Raw genomic sequence first — 23117 nt, forward strand, 5'->3', positions numbered from 1 at the left:
TATCTGGGGCTCAATAGAAGAATAAAGGCCCTGGTAAAAATAACCCCTGGCATGCTTGATTGCCGAGGTGGGGTGTGAGGGGGACGGTCACCCTCATTGCCACATGGCTGGGATCACTGCCCTTTGCACCTGTGGCGAGGCCCCAGGCATGAGGAGTCCCTAAGCTGACAGCCCAGGCCCCAGCCCTGATCTGCTGCTTCCCTGTGCCCAGGAGAAGGAGAGGAACGCGCGGAGGAAGAAGAAGAAAGCCCCGGCGGCGGCCAGCGAGGAGACTGCGTTTCCGCCCGTGGTGGAGGATGAGGAGATGGAAGCATCGGGCGTGAGCGGAAACGAGGAGGAGATGGTGGAGGAGGCCGAAGGTGAGGGCTAGCGCAGCTTGGCGGTGGCTGGTTGCTGTGGGTCCAGGCTCTGAGGGAGGGCATGGTGGGAAATGACCCCGGCAGCGTCCTCTCCCCTGAGTCATCTGGGTCCTTCTTAGAAGGGACTTCGACTCCCTGGAATGGGAGGGCCTGACTTGCCAGAAACTCACCAGTAATGGGCACAAGATTGATGGCCACAGCAATACTGAGAATAATCAGCTTCTCTGGGAGCCCCAAGCCTCACTCAGCCCTTCTGACGCCCATGAGTTCAGGCTTATGCTTGGGTAACCGGATGTTCAGGCCAGCCCTGTGGGTGCCTCTGTCTTTCACCCCATCCGGTGTCACAGTTTAGAAAAAAATTGACTTTGGAAAATAGTTTTGTTTGTTTTGTTTTTTTTTTCAGACGGAGTCTTGCTCTGTCGCCCAGGGTGGAGTGCAGTGGCGTGATCTCAGCTTACTGTAACTTCTCCTCCCGGGTTCAAGCAATTCTGCCTCAGCCTCCTGAGTAGCTGGGATTACAGGCACCCGCCACCACACCCGGCTAATTTTTGTATTTTTAGTAGAAATGGGGTTTCGCCATGTTGATCAGGCTGGTCAGGCTGGTCTCAAACTCCTGACCTCAGGTGATCTGCCCGCCTTGGCTTCCCAAAGTGCTGGGATTACAGGTGTGACCCACCACGCCAGGCCTGAAAATTGTTTTTTGACCAGAACTCTTTTATAAGGTAACCAGTATAAATAGAACCTGTCAGTCGGGAAGTATTGTAAACATTATGTAGTTATTTTTAGTGCCTCCTTTTACTCCCAAGTGTCCCTATTTGGGTGATAAATAATTCGGTCCCCTTCTTTGGTGTCCCTGTTTTCTGTATGGGGAAACTGAGGCTCGGGCACTTAAAGGTCTGGGCCCAGGTGCCCCAGGTACCACAGAGTGTGTTCTACCAGCTGTAGACTAGACAGATGCCCCACCAGGTGAGTGCTGCTGAAGAGAGGGCGTAATGCCATCGTGTGCGTGGTGCTGGCAGGTCTCCCCGGTCCCCTCAAATGGAGGACTGTGACCACATGAGCTGTGTGTTATCCAGGGCTCCAGATAACACATGGCTCGACTTTGTTACCAGTGTTTATAGACCCGGGAACTGAACACGGGCTGCCCACACCTGGCCCCATAGTCTTGGTCACGAGTTCATCCACCTTCGACCCCTGTGCTTCTTTTTCCCTGTCAAAGAAGAAGTTGGGGGTCTAGACTGTTCCCGCTGTGACGTGACCAAAAGCCCCTGGAGGACCCCAGCCCTTCTCAGTTGAGTGTCCCTGACTCTCTGAAGGAGACACGAGCAGCCCAGCGGAGCCCAAGTCCTTGGTGAATTCGACCCTCCTTCCTCCTGCCCGTCAGGAGTCCTTCCTGTTGTTCCTGTCCTCCCTCCCTCTCTGCCTTTGAATGTACAGGCTTCTCCCTGGCAGAAGGTGCAAGTCACCTCCTGGTTCTATAAGCCCGGCCTGCAGATAAATCCAGGCTCCTCCAACCTGCAGTGTTTCACCAGCCAGAATCCCAGCTCCTGGCTGGGAATGGGCAACTGGGCCCTTGGGTGACTGTCATCTCAAGTTGGGGGTGGATCAGAGGCACTGAGTCTGGCCTCCCCACCAGCTTTGGGTCTCTCTGACCCAAGCTGGCCAAAAGCCTGGCCAGTGTCTGACAAAAGGAAGGCCGGGGCCACGAGTCCCTTGGGTCATCCCATTTTGGGTTCTGGGTCTGTAGCCAGGACAAGAGAAGACCCCGGGAGCAGAAACCCAGTCTCCTCTGTAAATATCCCTCCAGCTGTCTGAATGCGCAGGATGCAGGCTTGGTGGGAGCATTGTAAGAAGCCAAGCTTTGGCCACATGTTAAAACCGGAGCAGACACTGCCCAGAACTGTGTGGTAATGACCCCTGCCTCGCTTGTAGGGCTTACGAAGCCCAGTAGGGATGGGGAGAGGCGTGCTCTGCTGGGTGGGGGAGGAGGGAGGGCTGAGCTGGCTGGAGCTGAGGCTTTTGTGACTACGTGATGGTCTTCTGTGGCCACTCTGAGAGATCGGGGACAGAGATCAGAGGCCCTGATTAAGCCTTCTGGTGCCCAGGGTGTTACCCCATCTTAAGGATGAGGAGGCTGAGGCTGGGGGAAAGGAGAACCCCTCCCATGGGGAGTCCTGGCACATAGCTGATAGGCTTGGGGTCTGCCAGCCCAGCCAGCGCACACCACGTGACCTGTCTTTTGTGCTCAGGATGGGGAGGTGAGGCAGGTGCTGGGTTGGAGCCTGAGGTTGCCCTGCCAGAATCTCCCCGGAGACCCAGCCAGCCCCAGCAGCACTGCAGGTCCCTCCCTGGGGGCAATGGAAAGGACCTTGTTGATCTGGGCTGGAAGTATACCAGTGCAGGGCTGGGAGGGATCCCCTGGCCCAGTGGTTTCTCTGGTAATAATAATCCTCATAGTGGATGAAGCAGGTGCTACTGTTCTCCCCATTTTACAGATGGGGAGACTGAGGCATAGTGGGGTTATCCAAGGCCCTGCCTTGGATAGTCAAACCCAGGCAACCTGGTACTGGGCACCTTCAGGCAGAAAGGAAAGGAGGCCATCTGGTGATGTCTTTATTTTTTATTTTTGGTGTTTTTTTTTTTGTCGCTCTTGTTAGGCACCTACTGTGTGTCAGGCGCTGCACAAAGCACTTCACCTGGATTCTAGGGCAGCGGTGGCAGGGTGTTCCCTGGGATTTGTTGGAAGTGCTGATTCTTGGGCCCCAGTCCACACGTACCGAATCAGAAACCTTCAGGGCATGGCGCAGCCACCTGCATTGTCACAAGCCCTTGGGGTGCTTCTCACGCAGGCTCCTGCCCCAGACCCTCTTGATAACCATGAGAGCGAGGCGTTAACTGCCCATTTTGTAGATGAACAAACTGAGACCCAGAGGTTTCATCCCTGGTCCTGGGGCCCTCAAAGTTGGCCTCCCAACGTCCCGTACTCTCACTGTGGAAGGAAGGGAATGACATTGCTCAAGTCACCAGGCAGAGGAAGGCCAGGGGTTAGAGACGCAGGAAGCTGGGCTCAGTGCTCTCCCCTCCACAGCGTGGCCTTGGGCAAGCTGATTAACTTGTCTGCCTCCATTTCCTCATCTGTACATGAGAGATGATGGTCCCGGTGTTAGAGGTCTTACACACAGAGCCTGGCCTGCACGCCACCTGCGTTGCTGTCGTTGCTATTGTTTCTAAAAGAGGTGGCCTCTGCTCTGGTGCCTGAAGGGAGGCAAGAAGCAGGAGAGACTGGGGGATTGGTCGGGGGCAGTGATGGCTGAAGAGGTCTCAGCAGACCCAAAAGCTTCTCCCTGCAACCTTGCCCACCCCTGAGGTCAGCACCTCCCACCCCATTTTCACCCTGACCAACCCCATTATTGGCTGGCCTTGAACAGGCCACTGGACCAGCCTGCGCAGGGCTATTGCAGGTCACCTGCAGCCACTGGCCAGAGCCTGGAGGGAGAGGGCTCATCGGTCCAAGGAGAAGGGCAGTCGGGGCAGGAGAGCGAGCAGCAGCGAGGTCTCACTGCTGTGCACCGGGCTCCTGGCCCCTCTTGGCCACATTGCCTCCTCCCTCGCCTCCCACTACCTGGTGCCGCCTCGCTTCTAACTCTTCTCTGACTTCCTTCCAGCCTTACATGCCTCTGGGAATGAGGTGCCCAGAGGGGAATGCAGTGGCCCAGGTATGAATGTGGCCGGCTGGCCTGGGGGGTAGGGCTGGGCCGGGGCGGGCATCCCGAGGTCCCTGGTCCTCCACAAGGAACCCTGCTCTGGGCGCATGCTCTTGCTGTGAGCACCACCTGTTTGTGTTCCATGGCCTCTGGGCTTCCTTTCCAGCAAAGTAGCTGTTCCCCATGCTGGTCCCAGGCTCATTCCAGCAGACCAGTTTCCCGTCTCCACTGCTTTATTGATTTTCACTGGCACACTTGGGTCTCCCACCGGGTTTGATTTCCCTGATAGCAAATGCAAGGGTTTTCAAGTATCCCCATTTTACAGAAAATGGGAACATTGAGACCCAAAGAAGAACCTGGTGTGGGTTTGGGGGCCAGAGAGCCAGGACTGCGGCTGGGGTCTCCTTGCCATCCTTGGGTACATGCTTTCATCCTGCCACTCCGTCAACACAGGCCGCGCTCCTGCTGTGTAAAACCCATGCCAAGGCCGTTGGTGTGGGCTGTGCCCCGGGGCCCCTGTGCACGCACTGGCCTCATCGTCCACTGTGTCCGGGCCCCTGTGCACGCACTGGCCTCATCGTCCACTGTGCCCGGGGCCCCTGTGCACGCACTGGCCTCATCGTCCACTGTGCCCGGGGCCCCTGTGCACGCACTGGCCTCATCGTCCACTGTGCCCGGGGCCCCTGTGCACGCACTGGCCTCATCGTCCACTGTGCCCGCGGCCCCTGTGCACGCACTGGCCTCATCGTCCACTGTGCCCGGGGCCCCTGTGCACGCACTGGCCTCATCGTCCACTGTGCCCGGGGCCCCTGTGCACGCACTGGCCTCATCGTCCACTGTGCCCGGGGCCCCTGTGCACGCACTGGCCTCATCGTCTACTGTGCCCGGGGCCCCTGCGCACCCACTTGCCCGTTCTGCACTGTCACATGATAATGATGGTGGCGATGATGGTGCAGCAGCAGGCAGTCACCAGGCAGCTGCCCTTGCCATCACAATCGCCGGCTTCTCTGCCCTGTGAGATGGGAACTATTGTTCTCCCATTCTACGGATGGGAAAACTGAGGCCCAAGAGGTAGAGTTTCCCATGGTGCACAGCCAGTGCGGGGCAGAACTGGGGTTAGAGCTCAGATGAGAACACGGAGACCCCCAGGACGAAGGCCTTTGCCCATGCCCGCCCTCAGGCTGGCTCCATCTGTCGGGGGTGCTGACCACCAGGAGGTCCTGGGGTTGGAAATTAACCAGGTTATGCCAGCAGGGTCAGTTCGGGAGGAAGGCGGCTAGGGGAGGGCAGCAGCTGTGGGTAGAGGCCTGGCCAGGGGCTTTGTCTCAGGGGTGGGGCTCCAGGCAGGGGCCCAGGTATATAGGAGCCTCGGGGCTGTTTTGGTGTCAGGCAACAGAGCGCCCTCATCCCGAGGGTCAGGGCCATGCGTCTCTCCTGGAGTCCTCCCAGACCCCCCTCATCCCCTCTTCCTTCTTGCCCCGCACAGCCACTGTCAACAACAGCTCAGACACCGAGAGCATCCCCTCCCCTCGCACTGAGGCCGCCAAGGACACAGGGCAGAATGGGCCCCAGCCCCCAGCCACCCTGAGCACCGATGGGCCACCCCCGGAGCCACCCACCCCGCCGCCTGAGGACATCCCGGCCCCCACTGAGCCCACCCCAGCCTCTGAAGCCACCGGACCCCCTACGCCCCCACCAGCACCCCCATCGCCTTCTGTACCCCCTCCTGTGGTCCCCAAGGAGGAGAAGGAGGAGGAGGCCGCAGCGGTGCCCCCAGTGGAGGAGGGGGAGGAGCAGAAGCCCCCCGTGGCTGAGGAGCTGGCAGTGGATACAGGGAAGGCCGAGGAGCCCATCAAGAGCGAGTGCACGGAGCAAGCCGAGGAGGGTCCGGCCAAGGGCAAGGATGCGGAGGCCTCTGAGGCCATGGCCGAGGGAGCGCTCAAGGCAGAGAAGAAGGAGGGCGGGAGCGGCAGGGCCACCACAGCCAAGGGCTCGGGCGCCCCCCAGGACAGCGACTCCAGTGCCACCTGCAGTGCAGATGAGGTGGATGAGCCTGAGGGCGGCGACAAGAACCGGTGAGTGGGCGCCAGGCAGCCCTAACCTTGGCTTTTGTCCGCAGACACTGAGCGGCGACTACCTACTTAGACAGCCGCACCCAGTGTGGCTCTGCCTGCTCTGGAGGAGCCTGAGGTGTGGTTAGGGAGGCAGACTCCGAGTAGAGTCCAAGAATGGGAGATGCAGGCTGGGAGGGGTCGGAGGTGTGGCCGGGAGGATCTCCCCAGGAGGTGACATCCAAGCTGAGACCCAGACAGAGGAGGCAGCCCTGGGCAGCACTAGGGAGAGAGCGTACCAGGCAGCCTGCTCGGTTCCTAGGGCCGCCCTTACAAGGTAGCTCAAGCCAGGTGGCTTGAAACAAATACAGTCCTGGAGACCAGGAGCTCAGGGACACCGTGCAGGCTGGGCCACACCCTCTGAGCCTCTTGGCAGATCAGTCCCGCCTCTTCCAGCTCCTGGCTGCTGCTGGCAGTCGTGGTTGCCAGCACACCACTCCGTCTTTGCCTCTGCCGTCGCATGACCTTTGCCCTGTGCATCTCTGTGTCCACATTTTCTTCTTCTGAGGACACCAGGCATTGGATGAGCAGCTGCCCTAATCTAGTCCAGCTTCATCTTAACTTGATTATATCAGCAAACAGCCTGTTTCCAAATAAGGTTACATTCACAGAGACCCTGGGTTGGGACTTGAACATACCTTCTTTGAGGGGGACACAGTTCTACCCTCAACGTGGTGGGAACAGCAAGTGTGAAGGCCCGAGGTGGGAATGAGCTTGGTGGATTCAGGTGTCGAAGGGTGGAGCGAGTGGCTCAGGGAGGGGGGCAGCCTGGCAGAATGGGGAGCAGCTCTCACAGGGTTGGGGGCACTGAGTCGCACCCTGGCAGGTGGGGGCTGCATTTTGTTCTCAGGGCAGTGAGAAGGCCTTTGCGAGCCTCTCTCAAGAGAGCCAGATGTGATTTACCCATGAAACCATGTGGGGGATTTGCTGGTAGTGAGAAGCACAGTCAGGAGGCAGCTGCAGGTGCCCTGGGGCCGGGGATGGAGAGGCGAGCATGGTGGCCATGATGATGGGGAAAAACCACAGATTCAACATGTTTTTGGTGGTTCATCTCCTGTCAGCCAAAGGTCCAGGGCTCAGGATCACAGGTGATCACCTTGGATCACCTTGGATCACAGGTGCAGCGGTTCCCCTTGCAAAAACCTCTCCAGCTGGGGTGGCCTGGAGGACCCCAGTGCCATCCTGTTTGGTTGCCGATGTCTCTGATGTGTGTTCTTTCCTTTCTGGCCTCTGTCTTTGCTCCTGGCCTGGGTGACCCCACATGCCTGAGAATGCCGCTGTTCACCCATTTTTAGCACAGATGCTTTGGGCCTCAAGGCCTCCAGCCCAGAACCAAAAATGGCTACCCGAGTTAGGACCGATCTTGGGTGGCAGAGGGCAGACCCTCAGAGACTGTGTCGCGCTCGCATCTGGACGGCTGGAGGAATTGTTTTCTGGTGGGGCAGGCGGGCCCTTTTATTTTGACTGCAGTGTGGTGTGTTTCCTCCCCTCCCAAGTCTCTTGGAATGGTCCTGGGCAGAGCGAGCGAGGGAGGAAAATCGGACCCGCAGGGTCATGTGGGGCCCTTGTCTCTGCTCTGGGGTTCACCCTGGGCCATGTTAAAGGGTGAAGTCCTAGGACATTCCCTAGGAACTGAGGTTCACCCAGATCTCTACAGGTTCCACAAAACAAAATCTCAGGGTCCCCAGGAACCACTGCTGACAGGAACCGCGCCCATGTGTGTAAGAAGTGGATGGCCTGACCCTGAGCCTGTGCTGAGCAAAGGCCTGGCCAGCGGGATTCTGAGGGCTCCGAACTCCCCAGCTTCTTGCCCGACAGTCCCAGCTTGGAAAACAGTGCTCACAGTGCGGCTGGGTCTGCCCTAGAGGCAGGCAGCCAGGACCTTTGTGCCTGGGGAGCGGGGTCAGGGCGGACGACTCCCTGCTCCGCTCCCACTGGCTGTGGGGACAGTCATGGAAACACGTGTTTCTGCCTTCGCGGGGGAAGCGCTGAGGTCATGGAGCAGCCCCACTGATAAGCTGCCTCCCAGAGTCTGTGTTTTGGGTACATGTGGCTGGCCCCGGGCTGGGGAGCCGGGGGATCAGCTTGCATCCTGTCCGTCCCCAGAACACTCAGGCCGGGCCTGAGGCCCTGCAGGGCACTTGCAGCCTCCCATCCTCTCCCCTGCAACCCCACCCAGGGCGGTGTCCTCCCTCCCCCAGCTGGGCCTGGCGTGCGTCCACCCCTTGCCCAATGTCCAGCACACAGCCCCCGGGGTGCAGGAGTCCTCGGCTGGGAGTCAGGACACCTGGTTTGTCCCGCCCTGTGCGACTGGGCCCAGGCCCCCGCCCTTGGGGCCTGCCTTGCCCTCTCAGCGAACGAGGCTGGACTCTGGCCAGCCTGCTGACCTCGTCCTGGCCGGCAGCCCGCCACCCCTCCCTGTGCCGGCCACGACTGCGCAGGGCCGGGCGGGCGCTGGAGGACGCCGACGAGATGTGTCAGAGTAGGCCCCGGCAGCCAGGGCCTCCCGGGAAGGGCTGGCGGGACGGGGCAGGCCCCCCAGGCGACCCCTGCTCCTGGCTGCCTGCCCAGTACCGTCCCTCCCGCCTGGCAGCCCCAGTGGGGGAGCTCTGCATTCCTGGATGGATACAAGATGACTCTCGTCTGGCCCTCTCCCGGGTGACTTTGGGAGAAAGAAAATCACATTCTCCTTCGGCTCGCTGGCACTTTTTTCGAGGTGGCTCTGCCTGGGTGTTTTCTTGGCAGATAACCAGAGATGGTGGCTTTGATTGCAAAAGCCCAAGCCTGCCTGCCCTCCCCTCTCTTATTCTTCAGAGAAGGTGTCTGGGTGCTTTTTGGCAGGGCCTGACCTTATGAGTCCCCTCCCCCAGACCTCAGTTTTCTGTCTGTAAGGTGGGTGTGGATGGCTTATCGCAAGAATAACTCTGTTAATGCTGGGCCACAGTGGGTGCTCAGTGAGAGATTAGCTGCCCTCCTTTGGATCTGCTTTGGGACACCCCCCAAGAGGTCACCCCAAGAGGGGGCTGGAGTGCAGCTCCTTCAGCTGTCCCTCTGGCATTTTGGAAGATCATAACAGCAATTGCACCTTTGTTACTTTATTCCGCAAATGACTGATGGCACCAGCGTGCACCAGGCACTGGGGGTGCTGGAAACCGCACAGACGAGGCGCTGGCTTCGGGCACTTAACGTTCTAGTGAGGGCGCGGAGAAGGGAACCATTGTGTGCGGGATAAGTGGGTGATGGGAAGATAGGGCATGGGGAGCGGGGGAGAGTGGGCTGGTCAGGCGGGGAGGGCCTCTGGGGAAGTGACATTGGAGGGCAATGAGAACCTTAGTAGGAGGGATAGCCATACCCTGGGAACCACCAGCGCAAAGGCCCTGTGGCCGCATGAGCATATGTCCAGTGGACAGCGGAGAGGCCTGTAGCAGGGAGTAGAGTGGAGTGAGCAGCCCCAGGAAGAGAGGGTGGAGAAGTCAGAGAGGTGGGCAGGCCCCATGGGTGGGAGTGACAGGTCAGGGTTTTATCTTGGGGCCTTGGAGAGGCAAGGGATGCCTGTCCACAAACCAGCCCTCCCTCTCCCTCCCAGCCCTAGGGTGGTGGCAAGGATTGTCCCAGCTTCATGACCATGGGGAAACTGAGGCAAGGGCTGGGTGGAGAGGGGACATACTGTTGCAGGCCCAGCATGTTCCTGATGAATGTCCCCAGGCCCTTGTTCCCCTTCTCGTGCCTACCCCCTTCCCCCACCCTGGCCTTCCTGAGTGGGAAGGAAAATGACAGTGAGGAGACGGTGGCCTGACCCACTCAGCCCCACATGCTAGTCACCAGCATCCCCACGCCCACCCACGGACAGCCCCTGAAGCTCTCGTCTCCACTCTCCAGATTGAGAAACCGAGGCACAGTTGGCTAAGTCTTATGGTCAAAGAGGGGATCCGAGATTTTGCTCTCAACTGCCAGGTTGGGTAGGCAGGGCGGGGCCACTCCCGGACACATGCTCCGTGCCAGGCCCTGAGAGTCCCTGCCCCACCCAGGCCTCCAGAAAGGAAAATGGAAGCGGCTGCCTTCCAAGAAAACAAAGAAGAGAGGCTGGGCACGATGGCTCATGCCTGTAATCCCAGCACTGTGGGAAGCCAGGTGGGTGGATCATTTGAGGTCAAGAGTTCAAGACCAGTCTGACCAACATGGTGAAAGCCCGTCTCCGCTAAAATACAAAAAAATTAGCCAGGTATGGTGTCGTGTGCCTGTAATCCCAGGTACTAGGGAGGCTGAGGCAGGAGGATCACTTGAGCCCAGGAAGCAGAGCTTGCAGTGAGCCAAGATTGTGCCACTACACTCCAGCCTAGGCAACAGAGCAAGATTCCATCTCCAAAAAAATAAATAAATAAATAAAATAAAGGAGAGAGAGTGGAGGGTGGAGAGAGCCAGCCAGGAGGGCTTCTGGAGGCGTGCTTCTCCAGCACGGCCACGGGACAAGGGGTGGTCGGATGGGCCCTGAGCTCTGAGCGTTCTCCACCTTCCTCCTCCACTACTGGCAGCTGCTCTCTCTGGGGGCTTAGGACTCTCGTTCTCCTCGAGGACTTGAACCCAGCCCTTGTGTTGACTGTGGCCTTCTTTACCCATGAGAGAGCTCTGGCTGGGATCAGAAGAATTCTTGTAAACTAGAAAGTGCTACCTCTATGACCACAGTCCCCACTTGCTCTGGGGGCTCCAGAAAGAGGGATCTGGGCCTCTGTGTGTGCCCCCCAGAGGGTGCCTGCTGAGAGCTTCTGGGCAGCAGCCCCTGCCCCTTCTCATCCCTGCCAGTCTGACTGCCCACCCCCTACTAGGTGAGGGGCCACAGGGAAACCAAGGCACGGGGAGCCCTCAGGCCCCACATAGAAAGCCCGAGCTCTCGGGCAGATTGCATGGACAGTGGCGCCTCATGTTTTTGTGTGTGTTATACAGTCATATTTTTTATCTCTATCGAATTATCTTTACACATATACAGAAGTTTGCATTTCAACCTTAAAATTTATATTTTATTGTTTTTCTATTTGTACACACATAAAAATACTATTTTTACTGTTCATAGAGAAAATACAGCTGATACATCAAACCCTTTATTTTATGGCTAGCATGTAGTCTTCATTTCATTTTGTAACAGTGTAATTAAGATATCATTCGTATACCATACATTGCACCATTTAAAGCGTATCGTTGAGGCCAGGCACGGTGGTACACACCTGCAGTCCTAGCCCTTTGAGTGCCTAAGGCAGAAGCATAGCTTGAGCCCAGGAGTTCAAGACCAGCAAGGGCAACAGAGAGAGACCTTGTCTCTACAAAAAAAAAAAAAAAAAAAATGCAAAACTCAATCAGGCATGATGATGTGTGCCTTTAGTCTCAGCAATTCCAGAGGCTGAGGTGAGAAGACTGCATGAGCCCAGGATGTGGAGGCTGCAGTGAGACTGCACCAGTGCACTCCAGCCTGGGTTACATAGCAAGACCCTGTCTCAAAAAAAATGTCTATCATTTAGCTTTTCTTAGTATATTCAGTGTTATACTAAGAAAGAAACCCTATGTCCATCCGTCACCCCCATTCTCCCTTCTGCCAGCCCCAGCACCCACTCATCTCCTTTCTATCTGGATGGATTGGTCCATTCTGGAATTTTCACAGGAACGAATCTACACCAGAGGCCTTCTGTGACTGGCTTGTTTCATGCACATCATGTCTTCAGGGTCCACCCACGTCATACATAGCCCATGTCAGAGCCTCATGCCTTTTGATGGCCACGTGTTACATTGTGCAGACAGGCCACGCTTTGTCTCCCCGTTCATCTCTTGCTGGATGTTGGATTGTCTCTGCCTTCTGGCTGTTGTGGGCTGTGCGGTGCTGCAGTGATGGGCACGTACAGGTTTCTGCCTAGATGTTTTCTCTCATTTGCCTGGTGTGTGCCTACGAGTGGAGCTGCTGGGTTTAGGGCAATGAGGACTCACCGCCCTCTTTCCAAAGTGGCTGCAGCATTCTGTTTTAAATTTAAGCTTGCAAGTGCAAGCTGGTTGAAACGGATGGCAGTAGATAAACCTGGGGGGAGGGACATAGGGGTGGCGGCAGTTGAAACCACAGGCGGAGAATGCTGGGACGGATGACTACCATCTGTGTGTGAACCTGGGTCAGGGTGCCTTGTCCTGAGGATGGCGGAGAGGGCACAGTTGGGCCCAGGTCCAGGGAGCGAGGCAGAGCAGCGGCCAAAGGAGAGGCTTTAGGTGGTCCTGGGAGATCACGCAGGGTCTGGACAGGTGGAGGGAGGGGAGGGAGGAGAGTAGGCCGGTGGTGGGGGCAGTAGAGGTGCATGCAGAAGTCAGGGTGACCTTCCTCGTCTGGCCCCTGCCTGTACGCCGTGGGCAGCCTCAGCAGGCATCACCGAGTCTGTGTCTGCTCTCCCCGCTCAGCTGAGCATGTGGCAGATGCGGGCAGCAGGCTGGTACCTGCAGGACAGGCTGGTCACATGCCGGTGGCCCCATGGTCCTGCTATGGCAGAGAGTGGAGAGGCGACTGCTGGCAGAAGCCTCAGCACCCTGGCCATCGGCCCTGCTCATCTGCAGGAAGGAGGTGGGTGCTTCTGGGCGCCTGGCATCCCGCACTGGCAGCTGAGTGCTGGGGTGGTGTGAGCTGTGTCCCCTTTGTCACAGCTCTCACCTCGAGGCCAGTAGGCTGTGGCTTACAGTCTGCATAGGATGTCGTCACTGTGGTCACGGCACAGAGTAGAGGCTGTGCTGACAGGACAGTGCTGGCTTCTTGCACCCAGAAGTTTTGCCTTCTGACTGAATTCCAGGCCCGTGTCTGCTGCCCTCACACCTGCCATGTGATCATTTCACTAGCTCAGAAGACCTAGGACACAGACGGGGTTCTGCATTGCCTCCAAATATACCCAAACGCAGGCCAGGCTGCTTCCGTACCCCAAACGCAGGCCAGGCCGCCTCCAAATACCCCTAAACACAGGCCAGGCCACCTCCATACCCGCAAACACAGTCCAGGCTCCCTCCAAATATCCCTAAACTCAGGCTGGGCCGCCTCCATACCCGCAAACGCAGGCCAGGCCACCTCCATACACCCAAATACAGTCCAGGCTGCTTTATGCCCAGCAAATGCAGGTTGCAGGAGGGAGTCAAGAACTGGGCAGCCCCGGGCAGCCGCACTGGGCAGGTGAAGGGTTCTCAGGCTGGAGCGGATCCAGTTCCTGCCCTCGGAGACCTCATGCCAACTGGGGAGCCAGATGGGGATTATGGCAGGTGTTGTGCCCAGTGTTGGGGCCTTGGAAATCCTGGAAGGCTTCCTGAAGGAAGCAGCACCCACTGAGCAGCTTGGGAGCCACACCTCAATGCATGCTCTGTTAGGCACCGTGTGCCCTGTGGTTGTGCATCTCAGTAGCAGACAGAGGAAGGAACTGTCACTGTGGCTGACTGGTAGACAGTGGGTATGCCCTGCCTACCCCTCCACACAAAGCCTGTGGCTTGGGCCCTCGTTTTCATGTCCTCGTCCTTCATGGATAGAGTGTGGTAGATATTCCAGGAAGTGGGTGCGGCTCCCCCACTCCTGCCTCTGTAACCGGAGCTCATTCGGCTCCATGCCCACTGTCCTGCCCTGGCACCTGAGCCTCTCAGATTCGAGTGATGAGGAATCTCTTGGTGAATTTCTTCATTACTCTGTCCCTGAATCGGGCTGATTCTTTGACTTTCTGGCTGCTTCTGGAGGGCCACGTGTGGTGTGGGCCCCAGGTCGGGCTTCTCTGGGATTTTCCTTGCCTGGGGCTGTCTTTGGGGATGTTTGATCCCAGCCTGGGCCTCTAGCATTGCCCGGCTGGCCTCTCAGCCAGGGTGGGGAGGCTGGCTTGGCCCCTGATGGGGCCTGCAAGAACCAGGGCCTGCAAGAACCAGGGGAGTGAGTGAGGAGGCACCTCCCTGCCCACTTGTGCCTCCCCTCCCCTGGCCCCAAATCTTGGTCTGTTTCCCCAAGAGAAACGGTTGACATTGTCTGGGTGACCTGCACGTCACCTCGCGTCTCAGGGCCTTAGCCTTGTCCCCAGGGCTTGAGACAGGAGAGGCCGTCAAAACCTAGCAGCCCCCCACCTGGGAAAGTCCGGCTGCAGGCCCCCAGCTGATGATGCTCGTGTCCTCCCAGGCTGCTGTCCCCAAGGCCCAGCCTCCTCACCCCAACTGGCGACCCCCGAGCCAACGCCTCGCCCCAGAAGCCACTGGACCTGAAGCAGCTGAAGCAGCGAGCGGCTGCCATCCCCCCCATCGTGAGTGCCCACCCCCAGAGCCCCGCAGAGTCCACCCTGACCTTGACTTTCCTGTTCATCGAGACAGAGAATCCCACTGGTGGGAGCGTGCACCTGCAGCCCAGCCCATCTGCTCCTATTTCCTGGAGAAATCCTCATGGAGATGAGGTGGGAACAGCTGGGGAAGCTGGCAGGCACACCAGATGGGGCTCCCGGTGAAGGCAGGGACTGGCAGCCTAATGCCTCCCCGCTTTCACCCTGCAGCACCCTTGAACCCCCACATTAGATACTGGGTCATGGGGAGGCAGGAGCTTCCCTCACCCACTCAACTATAGCAACAACTTGGCCAGGGAAGGGTGGGGCTTACCAGTTCCTGGGGCCCTCCGGGAACACCCCCCTGGAAGGTTCTCTCAGCCGGGTGGGTGGGCCCATGGAGGTGCCTTCCCCAGGGAGGTGAGTCTGGGCTTCCCAGATGCAATGGGGGGCTCTGGGCTAAAAGAACCTGAGCTGACCAGGCTGGTGGTCCCTCGGGGCTTTGAGTGATGGGCTCAGGGCGTGCCAGGCTGCACCGCCCAGTCCCCCAAGGCCCACAGAGTCCTGTTGCTCAGTCCTGGCTTCCCTGAGACCCAGAGGATTTGGGTCCACGGAAGGAGCTGGAGGAGAGGGTAACAGCAGGCTCCAGCCTCCTGTCCACCACCAGGCTGCTGGGCCAGGCTTTTTGGGAGGTGGGCCCCCCTGTTCACCACCGGGCAGCTGGGCCAGGCTTTCTGGGGAAGTGGCCTCTCCCTGTCCATCACCGGGCAGCTGGGCCAGGTTCTGGGAGGTGGCTCCCCCTGTCCACCACCGGGCAGCTGGGCCAGGCTTTTTGGGAGGTGGCTCCCCCTGTCCATCACCAGGCAGCTGGGCCAGGTTCTGGGAGGTGGCTCCCCCTGTCCATCACCAGGCAGCTGGGCCAGGCTTTTTGGGAGGTGGGCTCCCCAATGTGCTCTGTGCTAAGACCTCCCCTTCTTGCCCCACTTGGGACCTTGAGCATGTCACTGGCTTTCCCAGGCCTTGGTTTCCAGGCTGGTCACGCGCATGTCTCTCCCTGACCCTTTCACCTTCGGACACCCTCTGTGGATGCTCACTTCTGCCTGCTTCCCTCAGCAGGTCACCAAAGTCCATGAACCCCCCCGGGAGGATGCAGCTCCCACTAAGCCAGCTCCCCCTGCCCCACCACCGCCACAGCACCTGCAGCCGGAGAGTGATGCCCCTCAGCAGCCTGGCAGCAGCCCCCGGGGCAAGAGCAGGAGCCCGGCGCCCCCCGCAGACAAGGAGGGTGAGTGCACACCAGTGGCTGAGGGGGGCTGGGGCAGCAGGGGACTGACGGGCAAGGGATGTTTGTGTGTCCAGAGCAGCTGCTGCAAACTTCACGGCCACAGTGGCAGGGAAAGCAAAATAAACGAATGGAACAGTTGAGCAGGCGGAGGCAGTTGGGAATGGTAGGGACTGCGGCAAATTGGAGAACTCATGTTTTCTCTGAAATGGGCATGTATTGGCCTTGGCCAAGAGTAACCCCGTGGCAAATCACGCCTGGGGTGGTTCTTCCAGCAAAGCCAGAAATCCATCTTCTTATGTGAAATCCCCCTGGTTTCTCAACACAGACAACTTCTCAAAATTTTCAAAAGCACTGTGAATACACAAAAACGTGTCTGCAGCCCAGCCTCTGATTCGGTCTGAATCAGTCCACGCAGGAGCTTCTGGAGTCACAGATGGGGCCCAGCACCTGGCTGGCAGCAGCTCTGGGGCCTGGACAGGAAGGGCTGCCCTCTCCAGCTGGCATTCTGACCTTGCTCCAGGCCCAGGTCTCTGGGTTCACCAGGAGCCAGGAGGGGGGGTGACTCCTGAGCAGCTGTGTCACAGTGACTGCCCCGGGCACACCTCACTGTCATCACGTGAAGCTCAAGGTTAGGAGACAGGCAGGCGTAGTTGCTTGTTCTCTGGATCTTCGGTCTCTGCCCCACTTCCCACTGGGCCCAAGAAATTCTGAACCTGTGTCCCCAAAGAGGCATCTTCTCCAGATCAGCCTGGCATGCACCAGGTGCTGTTGTGCCTTGCAGGTGTTGAGGGCTACCTCCCCAGAGGTTACCCACCCTGGGCTAGCCCAGGCGCTTGCTGGCAGGCTGTTCCAAAGGTCTGAGGGCAGCAGGACCCCAGGCCAACCTCCTGACCAGCACAGCCCAGGGACGAACCCGGGTGACCGGAGCTATCACCAGCTGTCCCCTCCCCACTGCCTTGGGTGTGACGTCCCCCTTCTCTTTTTTTTTTTTTGAGACAGAGCGTCACTCTCACCAGGTTGGAGTGCAGTGGTGCGATCCCCGCTCACTGCAGCCTCCGCCTCTGGGGTCCACCCGAGGCTGGTGGGTCAGGACATTTGTTGAACCCCAAGGCCTCAAGCACCATGCTAGACGGTGGGGTTCTGCAGGGAGAAGGGCAAGTCTTTGCTGTGGGGAGCTGCTGTTTTTTTGAGTGAGGAGGGTGTTAAACCAGGGAACACGTAATGAAGCAGGATGATTTTAGAGTCGCTCGTCCACCATGAGAAACAAAACGGGTTGAGTGAAGAGGCAGCTCCGGGAAGGACCCTGTGGAGGGGGCAGCCCCGCCATGGGAGACCTCTGGGTGGGCGTTGCGGGCAGAGGGAACAGCACGTGCAAAGGCCCTGGTGTGGAAACACGCTCGGGTGTGTGAGGAGTCGCCGGGGTGGTGTGGCCGGGGAAGGGTGGGCGGGTGGACAGTGAGGGAGGTGGGGGCCGGATTGTGTAGGGCCCCTCAGGCCACAGCAGGCAGTGGATTTTTGTCTCAGGTGTGGCAGGGGCTGCTGGAGGGATTTGAAGTGAGCATGTGTTGTGGAAGGGGAAGGGGGTGCTTGTTATCTGATTTATATCTTGGAAAGCTCTCTCTGGCCGTTGTTGAGTCAAGGGCAGAAGCAGGAGGTCACAGCACTGCTCTTGGCAGGCGACAGAGGCTGCCTGAACTGCACAGGTGGCTGTGGAGGTGGAAGGAAGGGCGCATCGGGAGTTTGTTTTGGAGGCAAAGCCAGTGGGGCGTTGAACCCGGTGTGGGGATGACGCCAGGGGTGTCTCGCTGGAACCGGGATGCCTCATGACAAGGGCTGGGCTGCCTGGGGCCAGGGTACAGTGTGCGGCCCAGGGTGTGGCTCTGGGAGATGTTGCGGGTTTGGGGCACCAGCCCTGGAAGGAGCTGTGTATCCATGTCAGGGGCCCCAGCAGCTTTGGCCAGCATCAGATCTGATCAGGGCTGGAACTGCACGGCGCCAGCCAGGTCCTGCTGAGCCAGGTCACAGGCCCCTGTTCTGGGAGAAAGGGAGCCACCGGCCAGCAGTTTCTGCAGCTGGCACTCAGCCTGTTGGTGTGGCCAGGGCCTGTGCCGTTTCCTGGCCTCATTCCCCATAGGGACGGTGCACCTGGCGTTAGGCCCCGCATGCCTTTCTTGCACAGCCTGGCTTGCAGCTCAGCTCCCACAGGGACACACATGAACTTGACACCCAGCGCTACCTCTCTGGTCTCTCAGGAAGCCAGCCTTCTCTGCCCCTGGCTCCCACACAGAATGGCTCAGCCAAGCAGGTCCCTCGGGGCCCCCTGGGCCCAGCTGGAGGAACAGGTTGTCTCTCCAGGCTCTCGGCCTCCCGCCCAGCCTGGCCTAACCCCAGCTTGCCTTCCTGCATCGAGCAGCTCCCCTCCTCTCCCTCCCAGCTCTCTGGAACTAGGCTGGAGGAAGCACCAGAGGCATACAGGGCTGGGTAGCCGGAGGGGCCAGGTCCAGGGCGTTTGCAGGATCTCCAGATCTGAGGCAGGCCCTGTACAGCTGCCTCCACTGGGGACTGGTTAAGAAGGAGAATTCCCCTGCATCTGTGCCCCCCTGCCTCCTGTGGGCTGCCCACCTCGCCAGGGCACAAGTCCAGGGAAACTCAGTCTTCCGGGAGAGAATTGGGGGCGATTTGGTACACAGGCCTCCTTGCCCACCTGCTCTGCTCACGGCAGGCATCATGAATTGATCTTAGCACTCTCCTCCGCTGCCACACCCCAATGGGCCCTCAGAACCTCTTTTGTTCATCTGGAGGTGGCGTGATAGATGACACCTGCCTGCCATTCCTGTCCCAGGACCCAGAGGGCTCTGTCATTCCCAAGTTGTATCTCTGCTCAACTTCTTGGCCGGTTATCTCCCCCAGGATTGGTCCTCAGGGAGAGGTTCAGAGCTGAGGACAGATTTCAGCAAAGGGTGAGAGGCCGGCAGGAGGATGCCATGAAGCCAGGCCTGAGCCCCTGGGCCCTGCTGAGTTTCTAGGATCTCCCCAGGCCTGAAATCTAGAACCCATCATTGCGTCTCTGCCACAGGCAGTGTGGCATAGCAGTCCGGGTTAAGGCTATGGTCTGCAGCCCCCGTGCCTGGGTTCGAAGCTGCTATCTGCCACTTGCTAGCTGGAGCCTTTGACCAGGTGGCTTAACCTCTCGGCCTCTGTTTTCCCATCTGTGAAATGGGGATAATCAGTCAGTTCCTTGTAGGGTACTGTGAGAATAAATGAGTGAACATGCTTAGATTCATGTCAGCCATGGAGGCCTAAGAGAGCATTACTTCTTGGTGTTGCCCTTTGCACGCTCCGCCTGGTGAGTAGCTTTGCCTGAGCTGGGGCTTCTCAGCCAGCCAGCGCACAGTCGCTGTTTGCAGTGGGCTTCTGATCCTGACTCGGCTGAGTATTTGCTGGTGAACTCAGATAAGCCCATTGGTGTGTCTGTACCTCAGTTTCCCCTCTGTAAAATGGGTCTGGCAACAGTCTCTGTATGAGCTTAACAGGAGGCTCATGGAGGCCATGGGGTCCTGAGCACAGTGCCTGTGCTGAGTACCACTCAGCAAACTGAGGCTGACGCTGCGGTTGTTATCTGGAGGGTCTGGACTTATAACCCCCCACTGCCTGCCACAACATACACACACAGGCACACACACACATCCATGCACTCACACACAAGAATGAGAATTCCCCTGCATCTGTGCCCCCCTGCCTCCTGTGGGCTGCCCACCTTGCCAGGGCACAAGTCCGGGGGAAACTCAGTCTTCCAGTATATGTATGCACATACACGTGCGCGCGCACACACACATACACGCACACACATCACAGGTTACCTCCTTCAACATTGTGCAGAGCACAAGCCAGCAAACTTTTCCTGCAAAGAGCCAGAGAGTAAATATTTTAGGCTTTGTGGGCCAGACAATCTCTTACAAGGACTCAGTTCTGCCATAGACAATAAATAAATGAATAGATGTGACCACGCTCCAGTAAAAGCATATTTACAAAGTCAGACAGTGGGGCCAGGCGTGGTGACTCGCGCCTGTAATTCCAGCACTCTGGAGGCCAAGGTGGGAGGATCTCTTGAGCCCAGTAGTTCAAGACCAGCCTGGGTACACATAACAAGACCTCATCTCTACAAAACCAAAACATAAATTAGCCACGCGTGGTGTGGTGACACGTGCTTGTAGTCCCGCCTACTTGGGAGGCTGAAGTGGGAAGATCCCTTGAACCCAAGAGTTCAAGACCAACCTGGGGCAACATAGCAAGACCCCATCTCTACAAAAGTAAAACAAATTAGCCAGGCATGGTGTGGTGGTGGGCGCCTGTATTCCCAGCTACTTAAGAGGCTGAGGTGGGAGAATCACTTGAGCCCAGAGGTCAAGGCTGCAGTGAGCTGTGACAGCACCAGTGCACTCCAGCCTGAGTGACAGAGGGAGACCCTGTCTCAAAAAAGTTAGGGGCAGACAGACCCCCTGAGATACCGTTCGCCACTTCCTGGCTTAGGGGCCTGTCCAGGAGCCTCGGCTTGCTGGACTTGGCTGAGTGCCTATGGGGTTGCAGAGCCACAGGGTCCCGTTCTCGTCCTCAGGGGCAGCTGAGAGCCCCCAGCCCAGACCTCGAGACCCCTCCCCTGCTGAGCAGAACACCATGGGGTTACAGAGCAGCGCCCGGGCAGGCAGACTTGGGGGGCTTCCCAGAGGAGCCCAGGCTGTCACAGGCCGCCACGACTGTGGGTGCAGGAAGGCCGTTTGAGTAGGGTCAGCCAGGGCTCCCGAGGTCTGACTGCCCCGCCTCCTGCCCTCAGCAGAGAAGCCTGTGTTCTTCCCAGCCTTCGCAGCCGAGGCCCAGAAGCTGCCTGGGGACCCCCCTTGCTGGACTTCCGGCCTGCCCTTCCCCGTGCCCCCCCGTGAGGTGATCAAGGCCTCCCCGCATGCCCCGGACCCCTCAGCCTTCTCCTACGCTCCACCTGGTAAGTAGCTCTGCCCGAGCTTGGGCTTCTCCTTCAGCCAGGGCACAGTTACTGTTGGCACTGTTGGCACTGGCTCAGAGCTGCACACAGAAGCACCTTAAAGCCTCATGGGACCCGGCTGGAGGGACAGCCTGGTCAGTGGAGGGAAAGGGGGAGATCTTTTGAGAAAGCTGCCCCAGGATTGAGGTTGAAGCCACTGGCAAGAGGGAGCCACAGCAGGTGCTTGAGCTGGTGAGGGGCAGGCTTAGAGTGGGAGCTATGTTTTCCATTGACGGCTTAGAGCTAGAGAATGGGCAGATGGTAGAAGAGCCTGGGGAGGGAGCAGAGGTGCTGCCTTGGTTCACAGACTGTGAGGCTGCATTTCAGCCCTGTTCTAGGTCCTGCAGTCCTGCTGGGCCTTGCCAGCTGTATAGCAGCACAGCCGGGGGCTGGTACAGACTGTGTTGGTAAATGCTGGTCCCGAGGGATGCGTGGGCCAAGGGAGCCAGAACAGGGAAAGTCATGCCAGGCAGACGGAACAACATGTGCAAAAGCCCTGTGGCAGGAGAGAGCAGGCACACTTGAGAAACTGAATCCGGCCACTACTGCTGAAGCTTGGTGCCCAGTGAGCTGGGGAGACCAGGGGCCAGGTCAGGCGAGCCTGAAGGCCAAGTCAGGTGCTAAGACTTTCTCCTGAGGGCAGTGGGGAGCCATCGAGGGCACACAGCACAGCAGGGGGCGGGTGTGCACCAGTAGACTTTTCCAAAAAGGTCCCTTTGGCTCCTATAAGGGGAAGGGGCTACTGTGGAAGGATAAGGGGAAGAAGCTATAAGGGGAAGAAGCTACAGTGGAAACGGGAAGACCAGTTAGGGGATCCGGGTGAGAGTTGAGGGGCTTGGATCAGGGCCTGGGCGATGGGGAGGTGGGAGGTTTCCCCAGGATAGTGGTGTCGGCATCTAGGACTCAGGTCACTAATGAGGACAGAGCCGGGCAGGGCAACAGAGGGGCGCGCCTGGATGGGCGCTTCCTGGCCAGGAGAGGGAAGAGGTGGAGTGCAGCCTGGGGTGTGTGTCCAGCAGGGACATGGCTGCTCCTGGGCCCCACAATGGACAGACATGTGCTCCACAGGTCACCCGCTGCCCCTGGGCCTCCATGACACTGCCCGGCCCGTCCTGCCGCGCCCACCCACCATCTCCAACCCGCCTCCCCTCATCTCCTCTGCCAAGCACCCCAGCGTCCTCGAGAGGCAAATAGGTGCCATCTCCCAGGTGAGTGGTAGCCCTTCCTTTCTTCCTTTCTTGGGGGCTTGGTCTTCTTATCTGTGAAGTGGGGGCAATGGCACCAGTGAAGTCTGGGTGGGGGCCTGGGCCATTTCCACTCAGGCCTCTGCGGTCTGAGCTGGCTGGGTCCTGCCCCAGGTACTCAGGGCCTCGTCCCTGGGGGGTCACTCTGTGTTGCAGTCAAGGGCACGGCTCAGGAACCAGGCTGTGTGGCCTCAGGCAAGTTACTTAACCTCCTGTTTCCCCCACTGCGAAATGGAAGGGCAAATGCAAGGGGCTCAGAGGGTACGGCCCCTTCACAGGGGAGGGGCCGAGGCTGGGGAGCAGCAGTGACTTGTCTGCCATCACACAGCTGGACAGCAGCCCGGCCTCTGACCCACACGTGGGCTTTGTGAAAGGAGCATTGGGCACTCTGGACTGTGGGGGAGGGACCAGGGTGCCCCCATGACCCCACAACTCTGCGCCTACAGGGAATGTCGGTCCAGCTCCACGTCCCGTACTCAGAGCATGCCAAGGCCCCGGTGGGCCCCGTCACCATGGGGCTGCCCCTGCCCATGGACCCCAAAAAGCTGGGTAAGGCTCCTGGCCCATCCGTCTGGGTGGCTCGGGCTGGGCTCCGGCTGTCCTGCGGGTGGGGGCGGGGGTGAGGAAGGGGTCTGTTGGCCCACGGTACTCCAGGTAGCAGCTGGGAGGTCCCCTCTCAGCAGCCCTGGCTGGAACGCGGTGAGGAGGGTGGCGCTTCCCAGCCCCTGGCTCAGGTTGGGTGGGGACAAGCCTCCCGGGACTCTGCCCCAGCAGCGCGTGACTCGCTCCTCTTACTGGTCCTCAGCGCCCTTCAGCGGAGTGAAGCAGGAGCAACTGTCCCCACGGGGCCAGGCTGGGCCACCGGAGAGCTTGGGGGTGCCCACGGCCCAGGAGGCGTCCGTGCTGAGAGGTGAGGGCCCTTCTGCCCTGGACCCCCAGCATCTGCCCCTGTTCCCGGGAGCATCATCTCCCAGAGGGTCTGGGGGCCCCTCTTCACAGCTGTCTCCCTCACCATTTAGGGGTAGGAGGACTCCCTCTGCGTTGAAACAAGCACAGCTTGTGGGCCGCTCAGTCAGGGTGGCTCTCAGGAC

The 23117-nt window shown here is 59.0% G+C and overlaps 1 protein-coding gene across 1 annotated transcript in view; it reads left to right on the top strand.

Moving 5' to 3' along the window:
- The window catches only part of NCOR2 (nuclear receptor corepressor 2), a 240411-nt gene that overhangs the window by 187457 nt on the left and 29837 nt on the right, over positions 1 to 23117 (top strand). The window contains 9 exon segments of the mRNA XM_030938910.1: positions 212 to 359; positions 4025 to 4075; positions 5550 to 6138; positions 14330 to 14450; positions 15576 to 15747; positions 20603 to 20743; positions 21851 to 21990; positions 22473 to 22575; positions 22832 to 22936. Coding sequence (XP_030794770.1) covers positions 212 to 359; positions 4025 to 4075; positions 5550 to 6138; positions 14330 to 14450; positions 15576 to 15747; positions 20603 to 20743; positions 21851 to 21990; positions 22473 to 22575; positions 22832 to 22936 — 1570 coding nt within the window.

This window comes from Rhinopithecus roxellana, chromosome 10 (genome assembly GCF_007565055.1).
Source record: "Rhinopithecus roxellana isolate Shanxi Qingling chromosome 10, ASM756505v1, whole genome shotgun sequence".
In the NCBI taxonomy this organism is placed as follows: Eukaryota; Metazoa; Chordata; class Mammalia; order Primates; family Cercopithecidae; genus Rhinopithecus; species Rhinopithecus roxellana.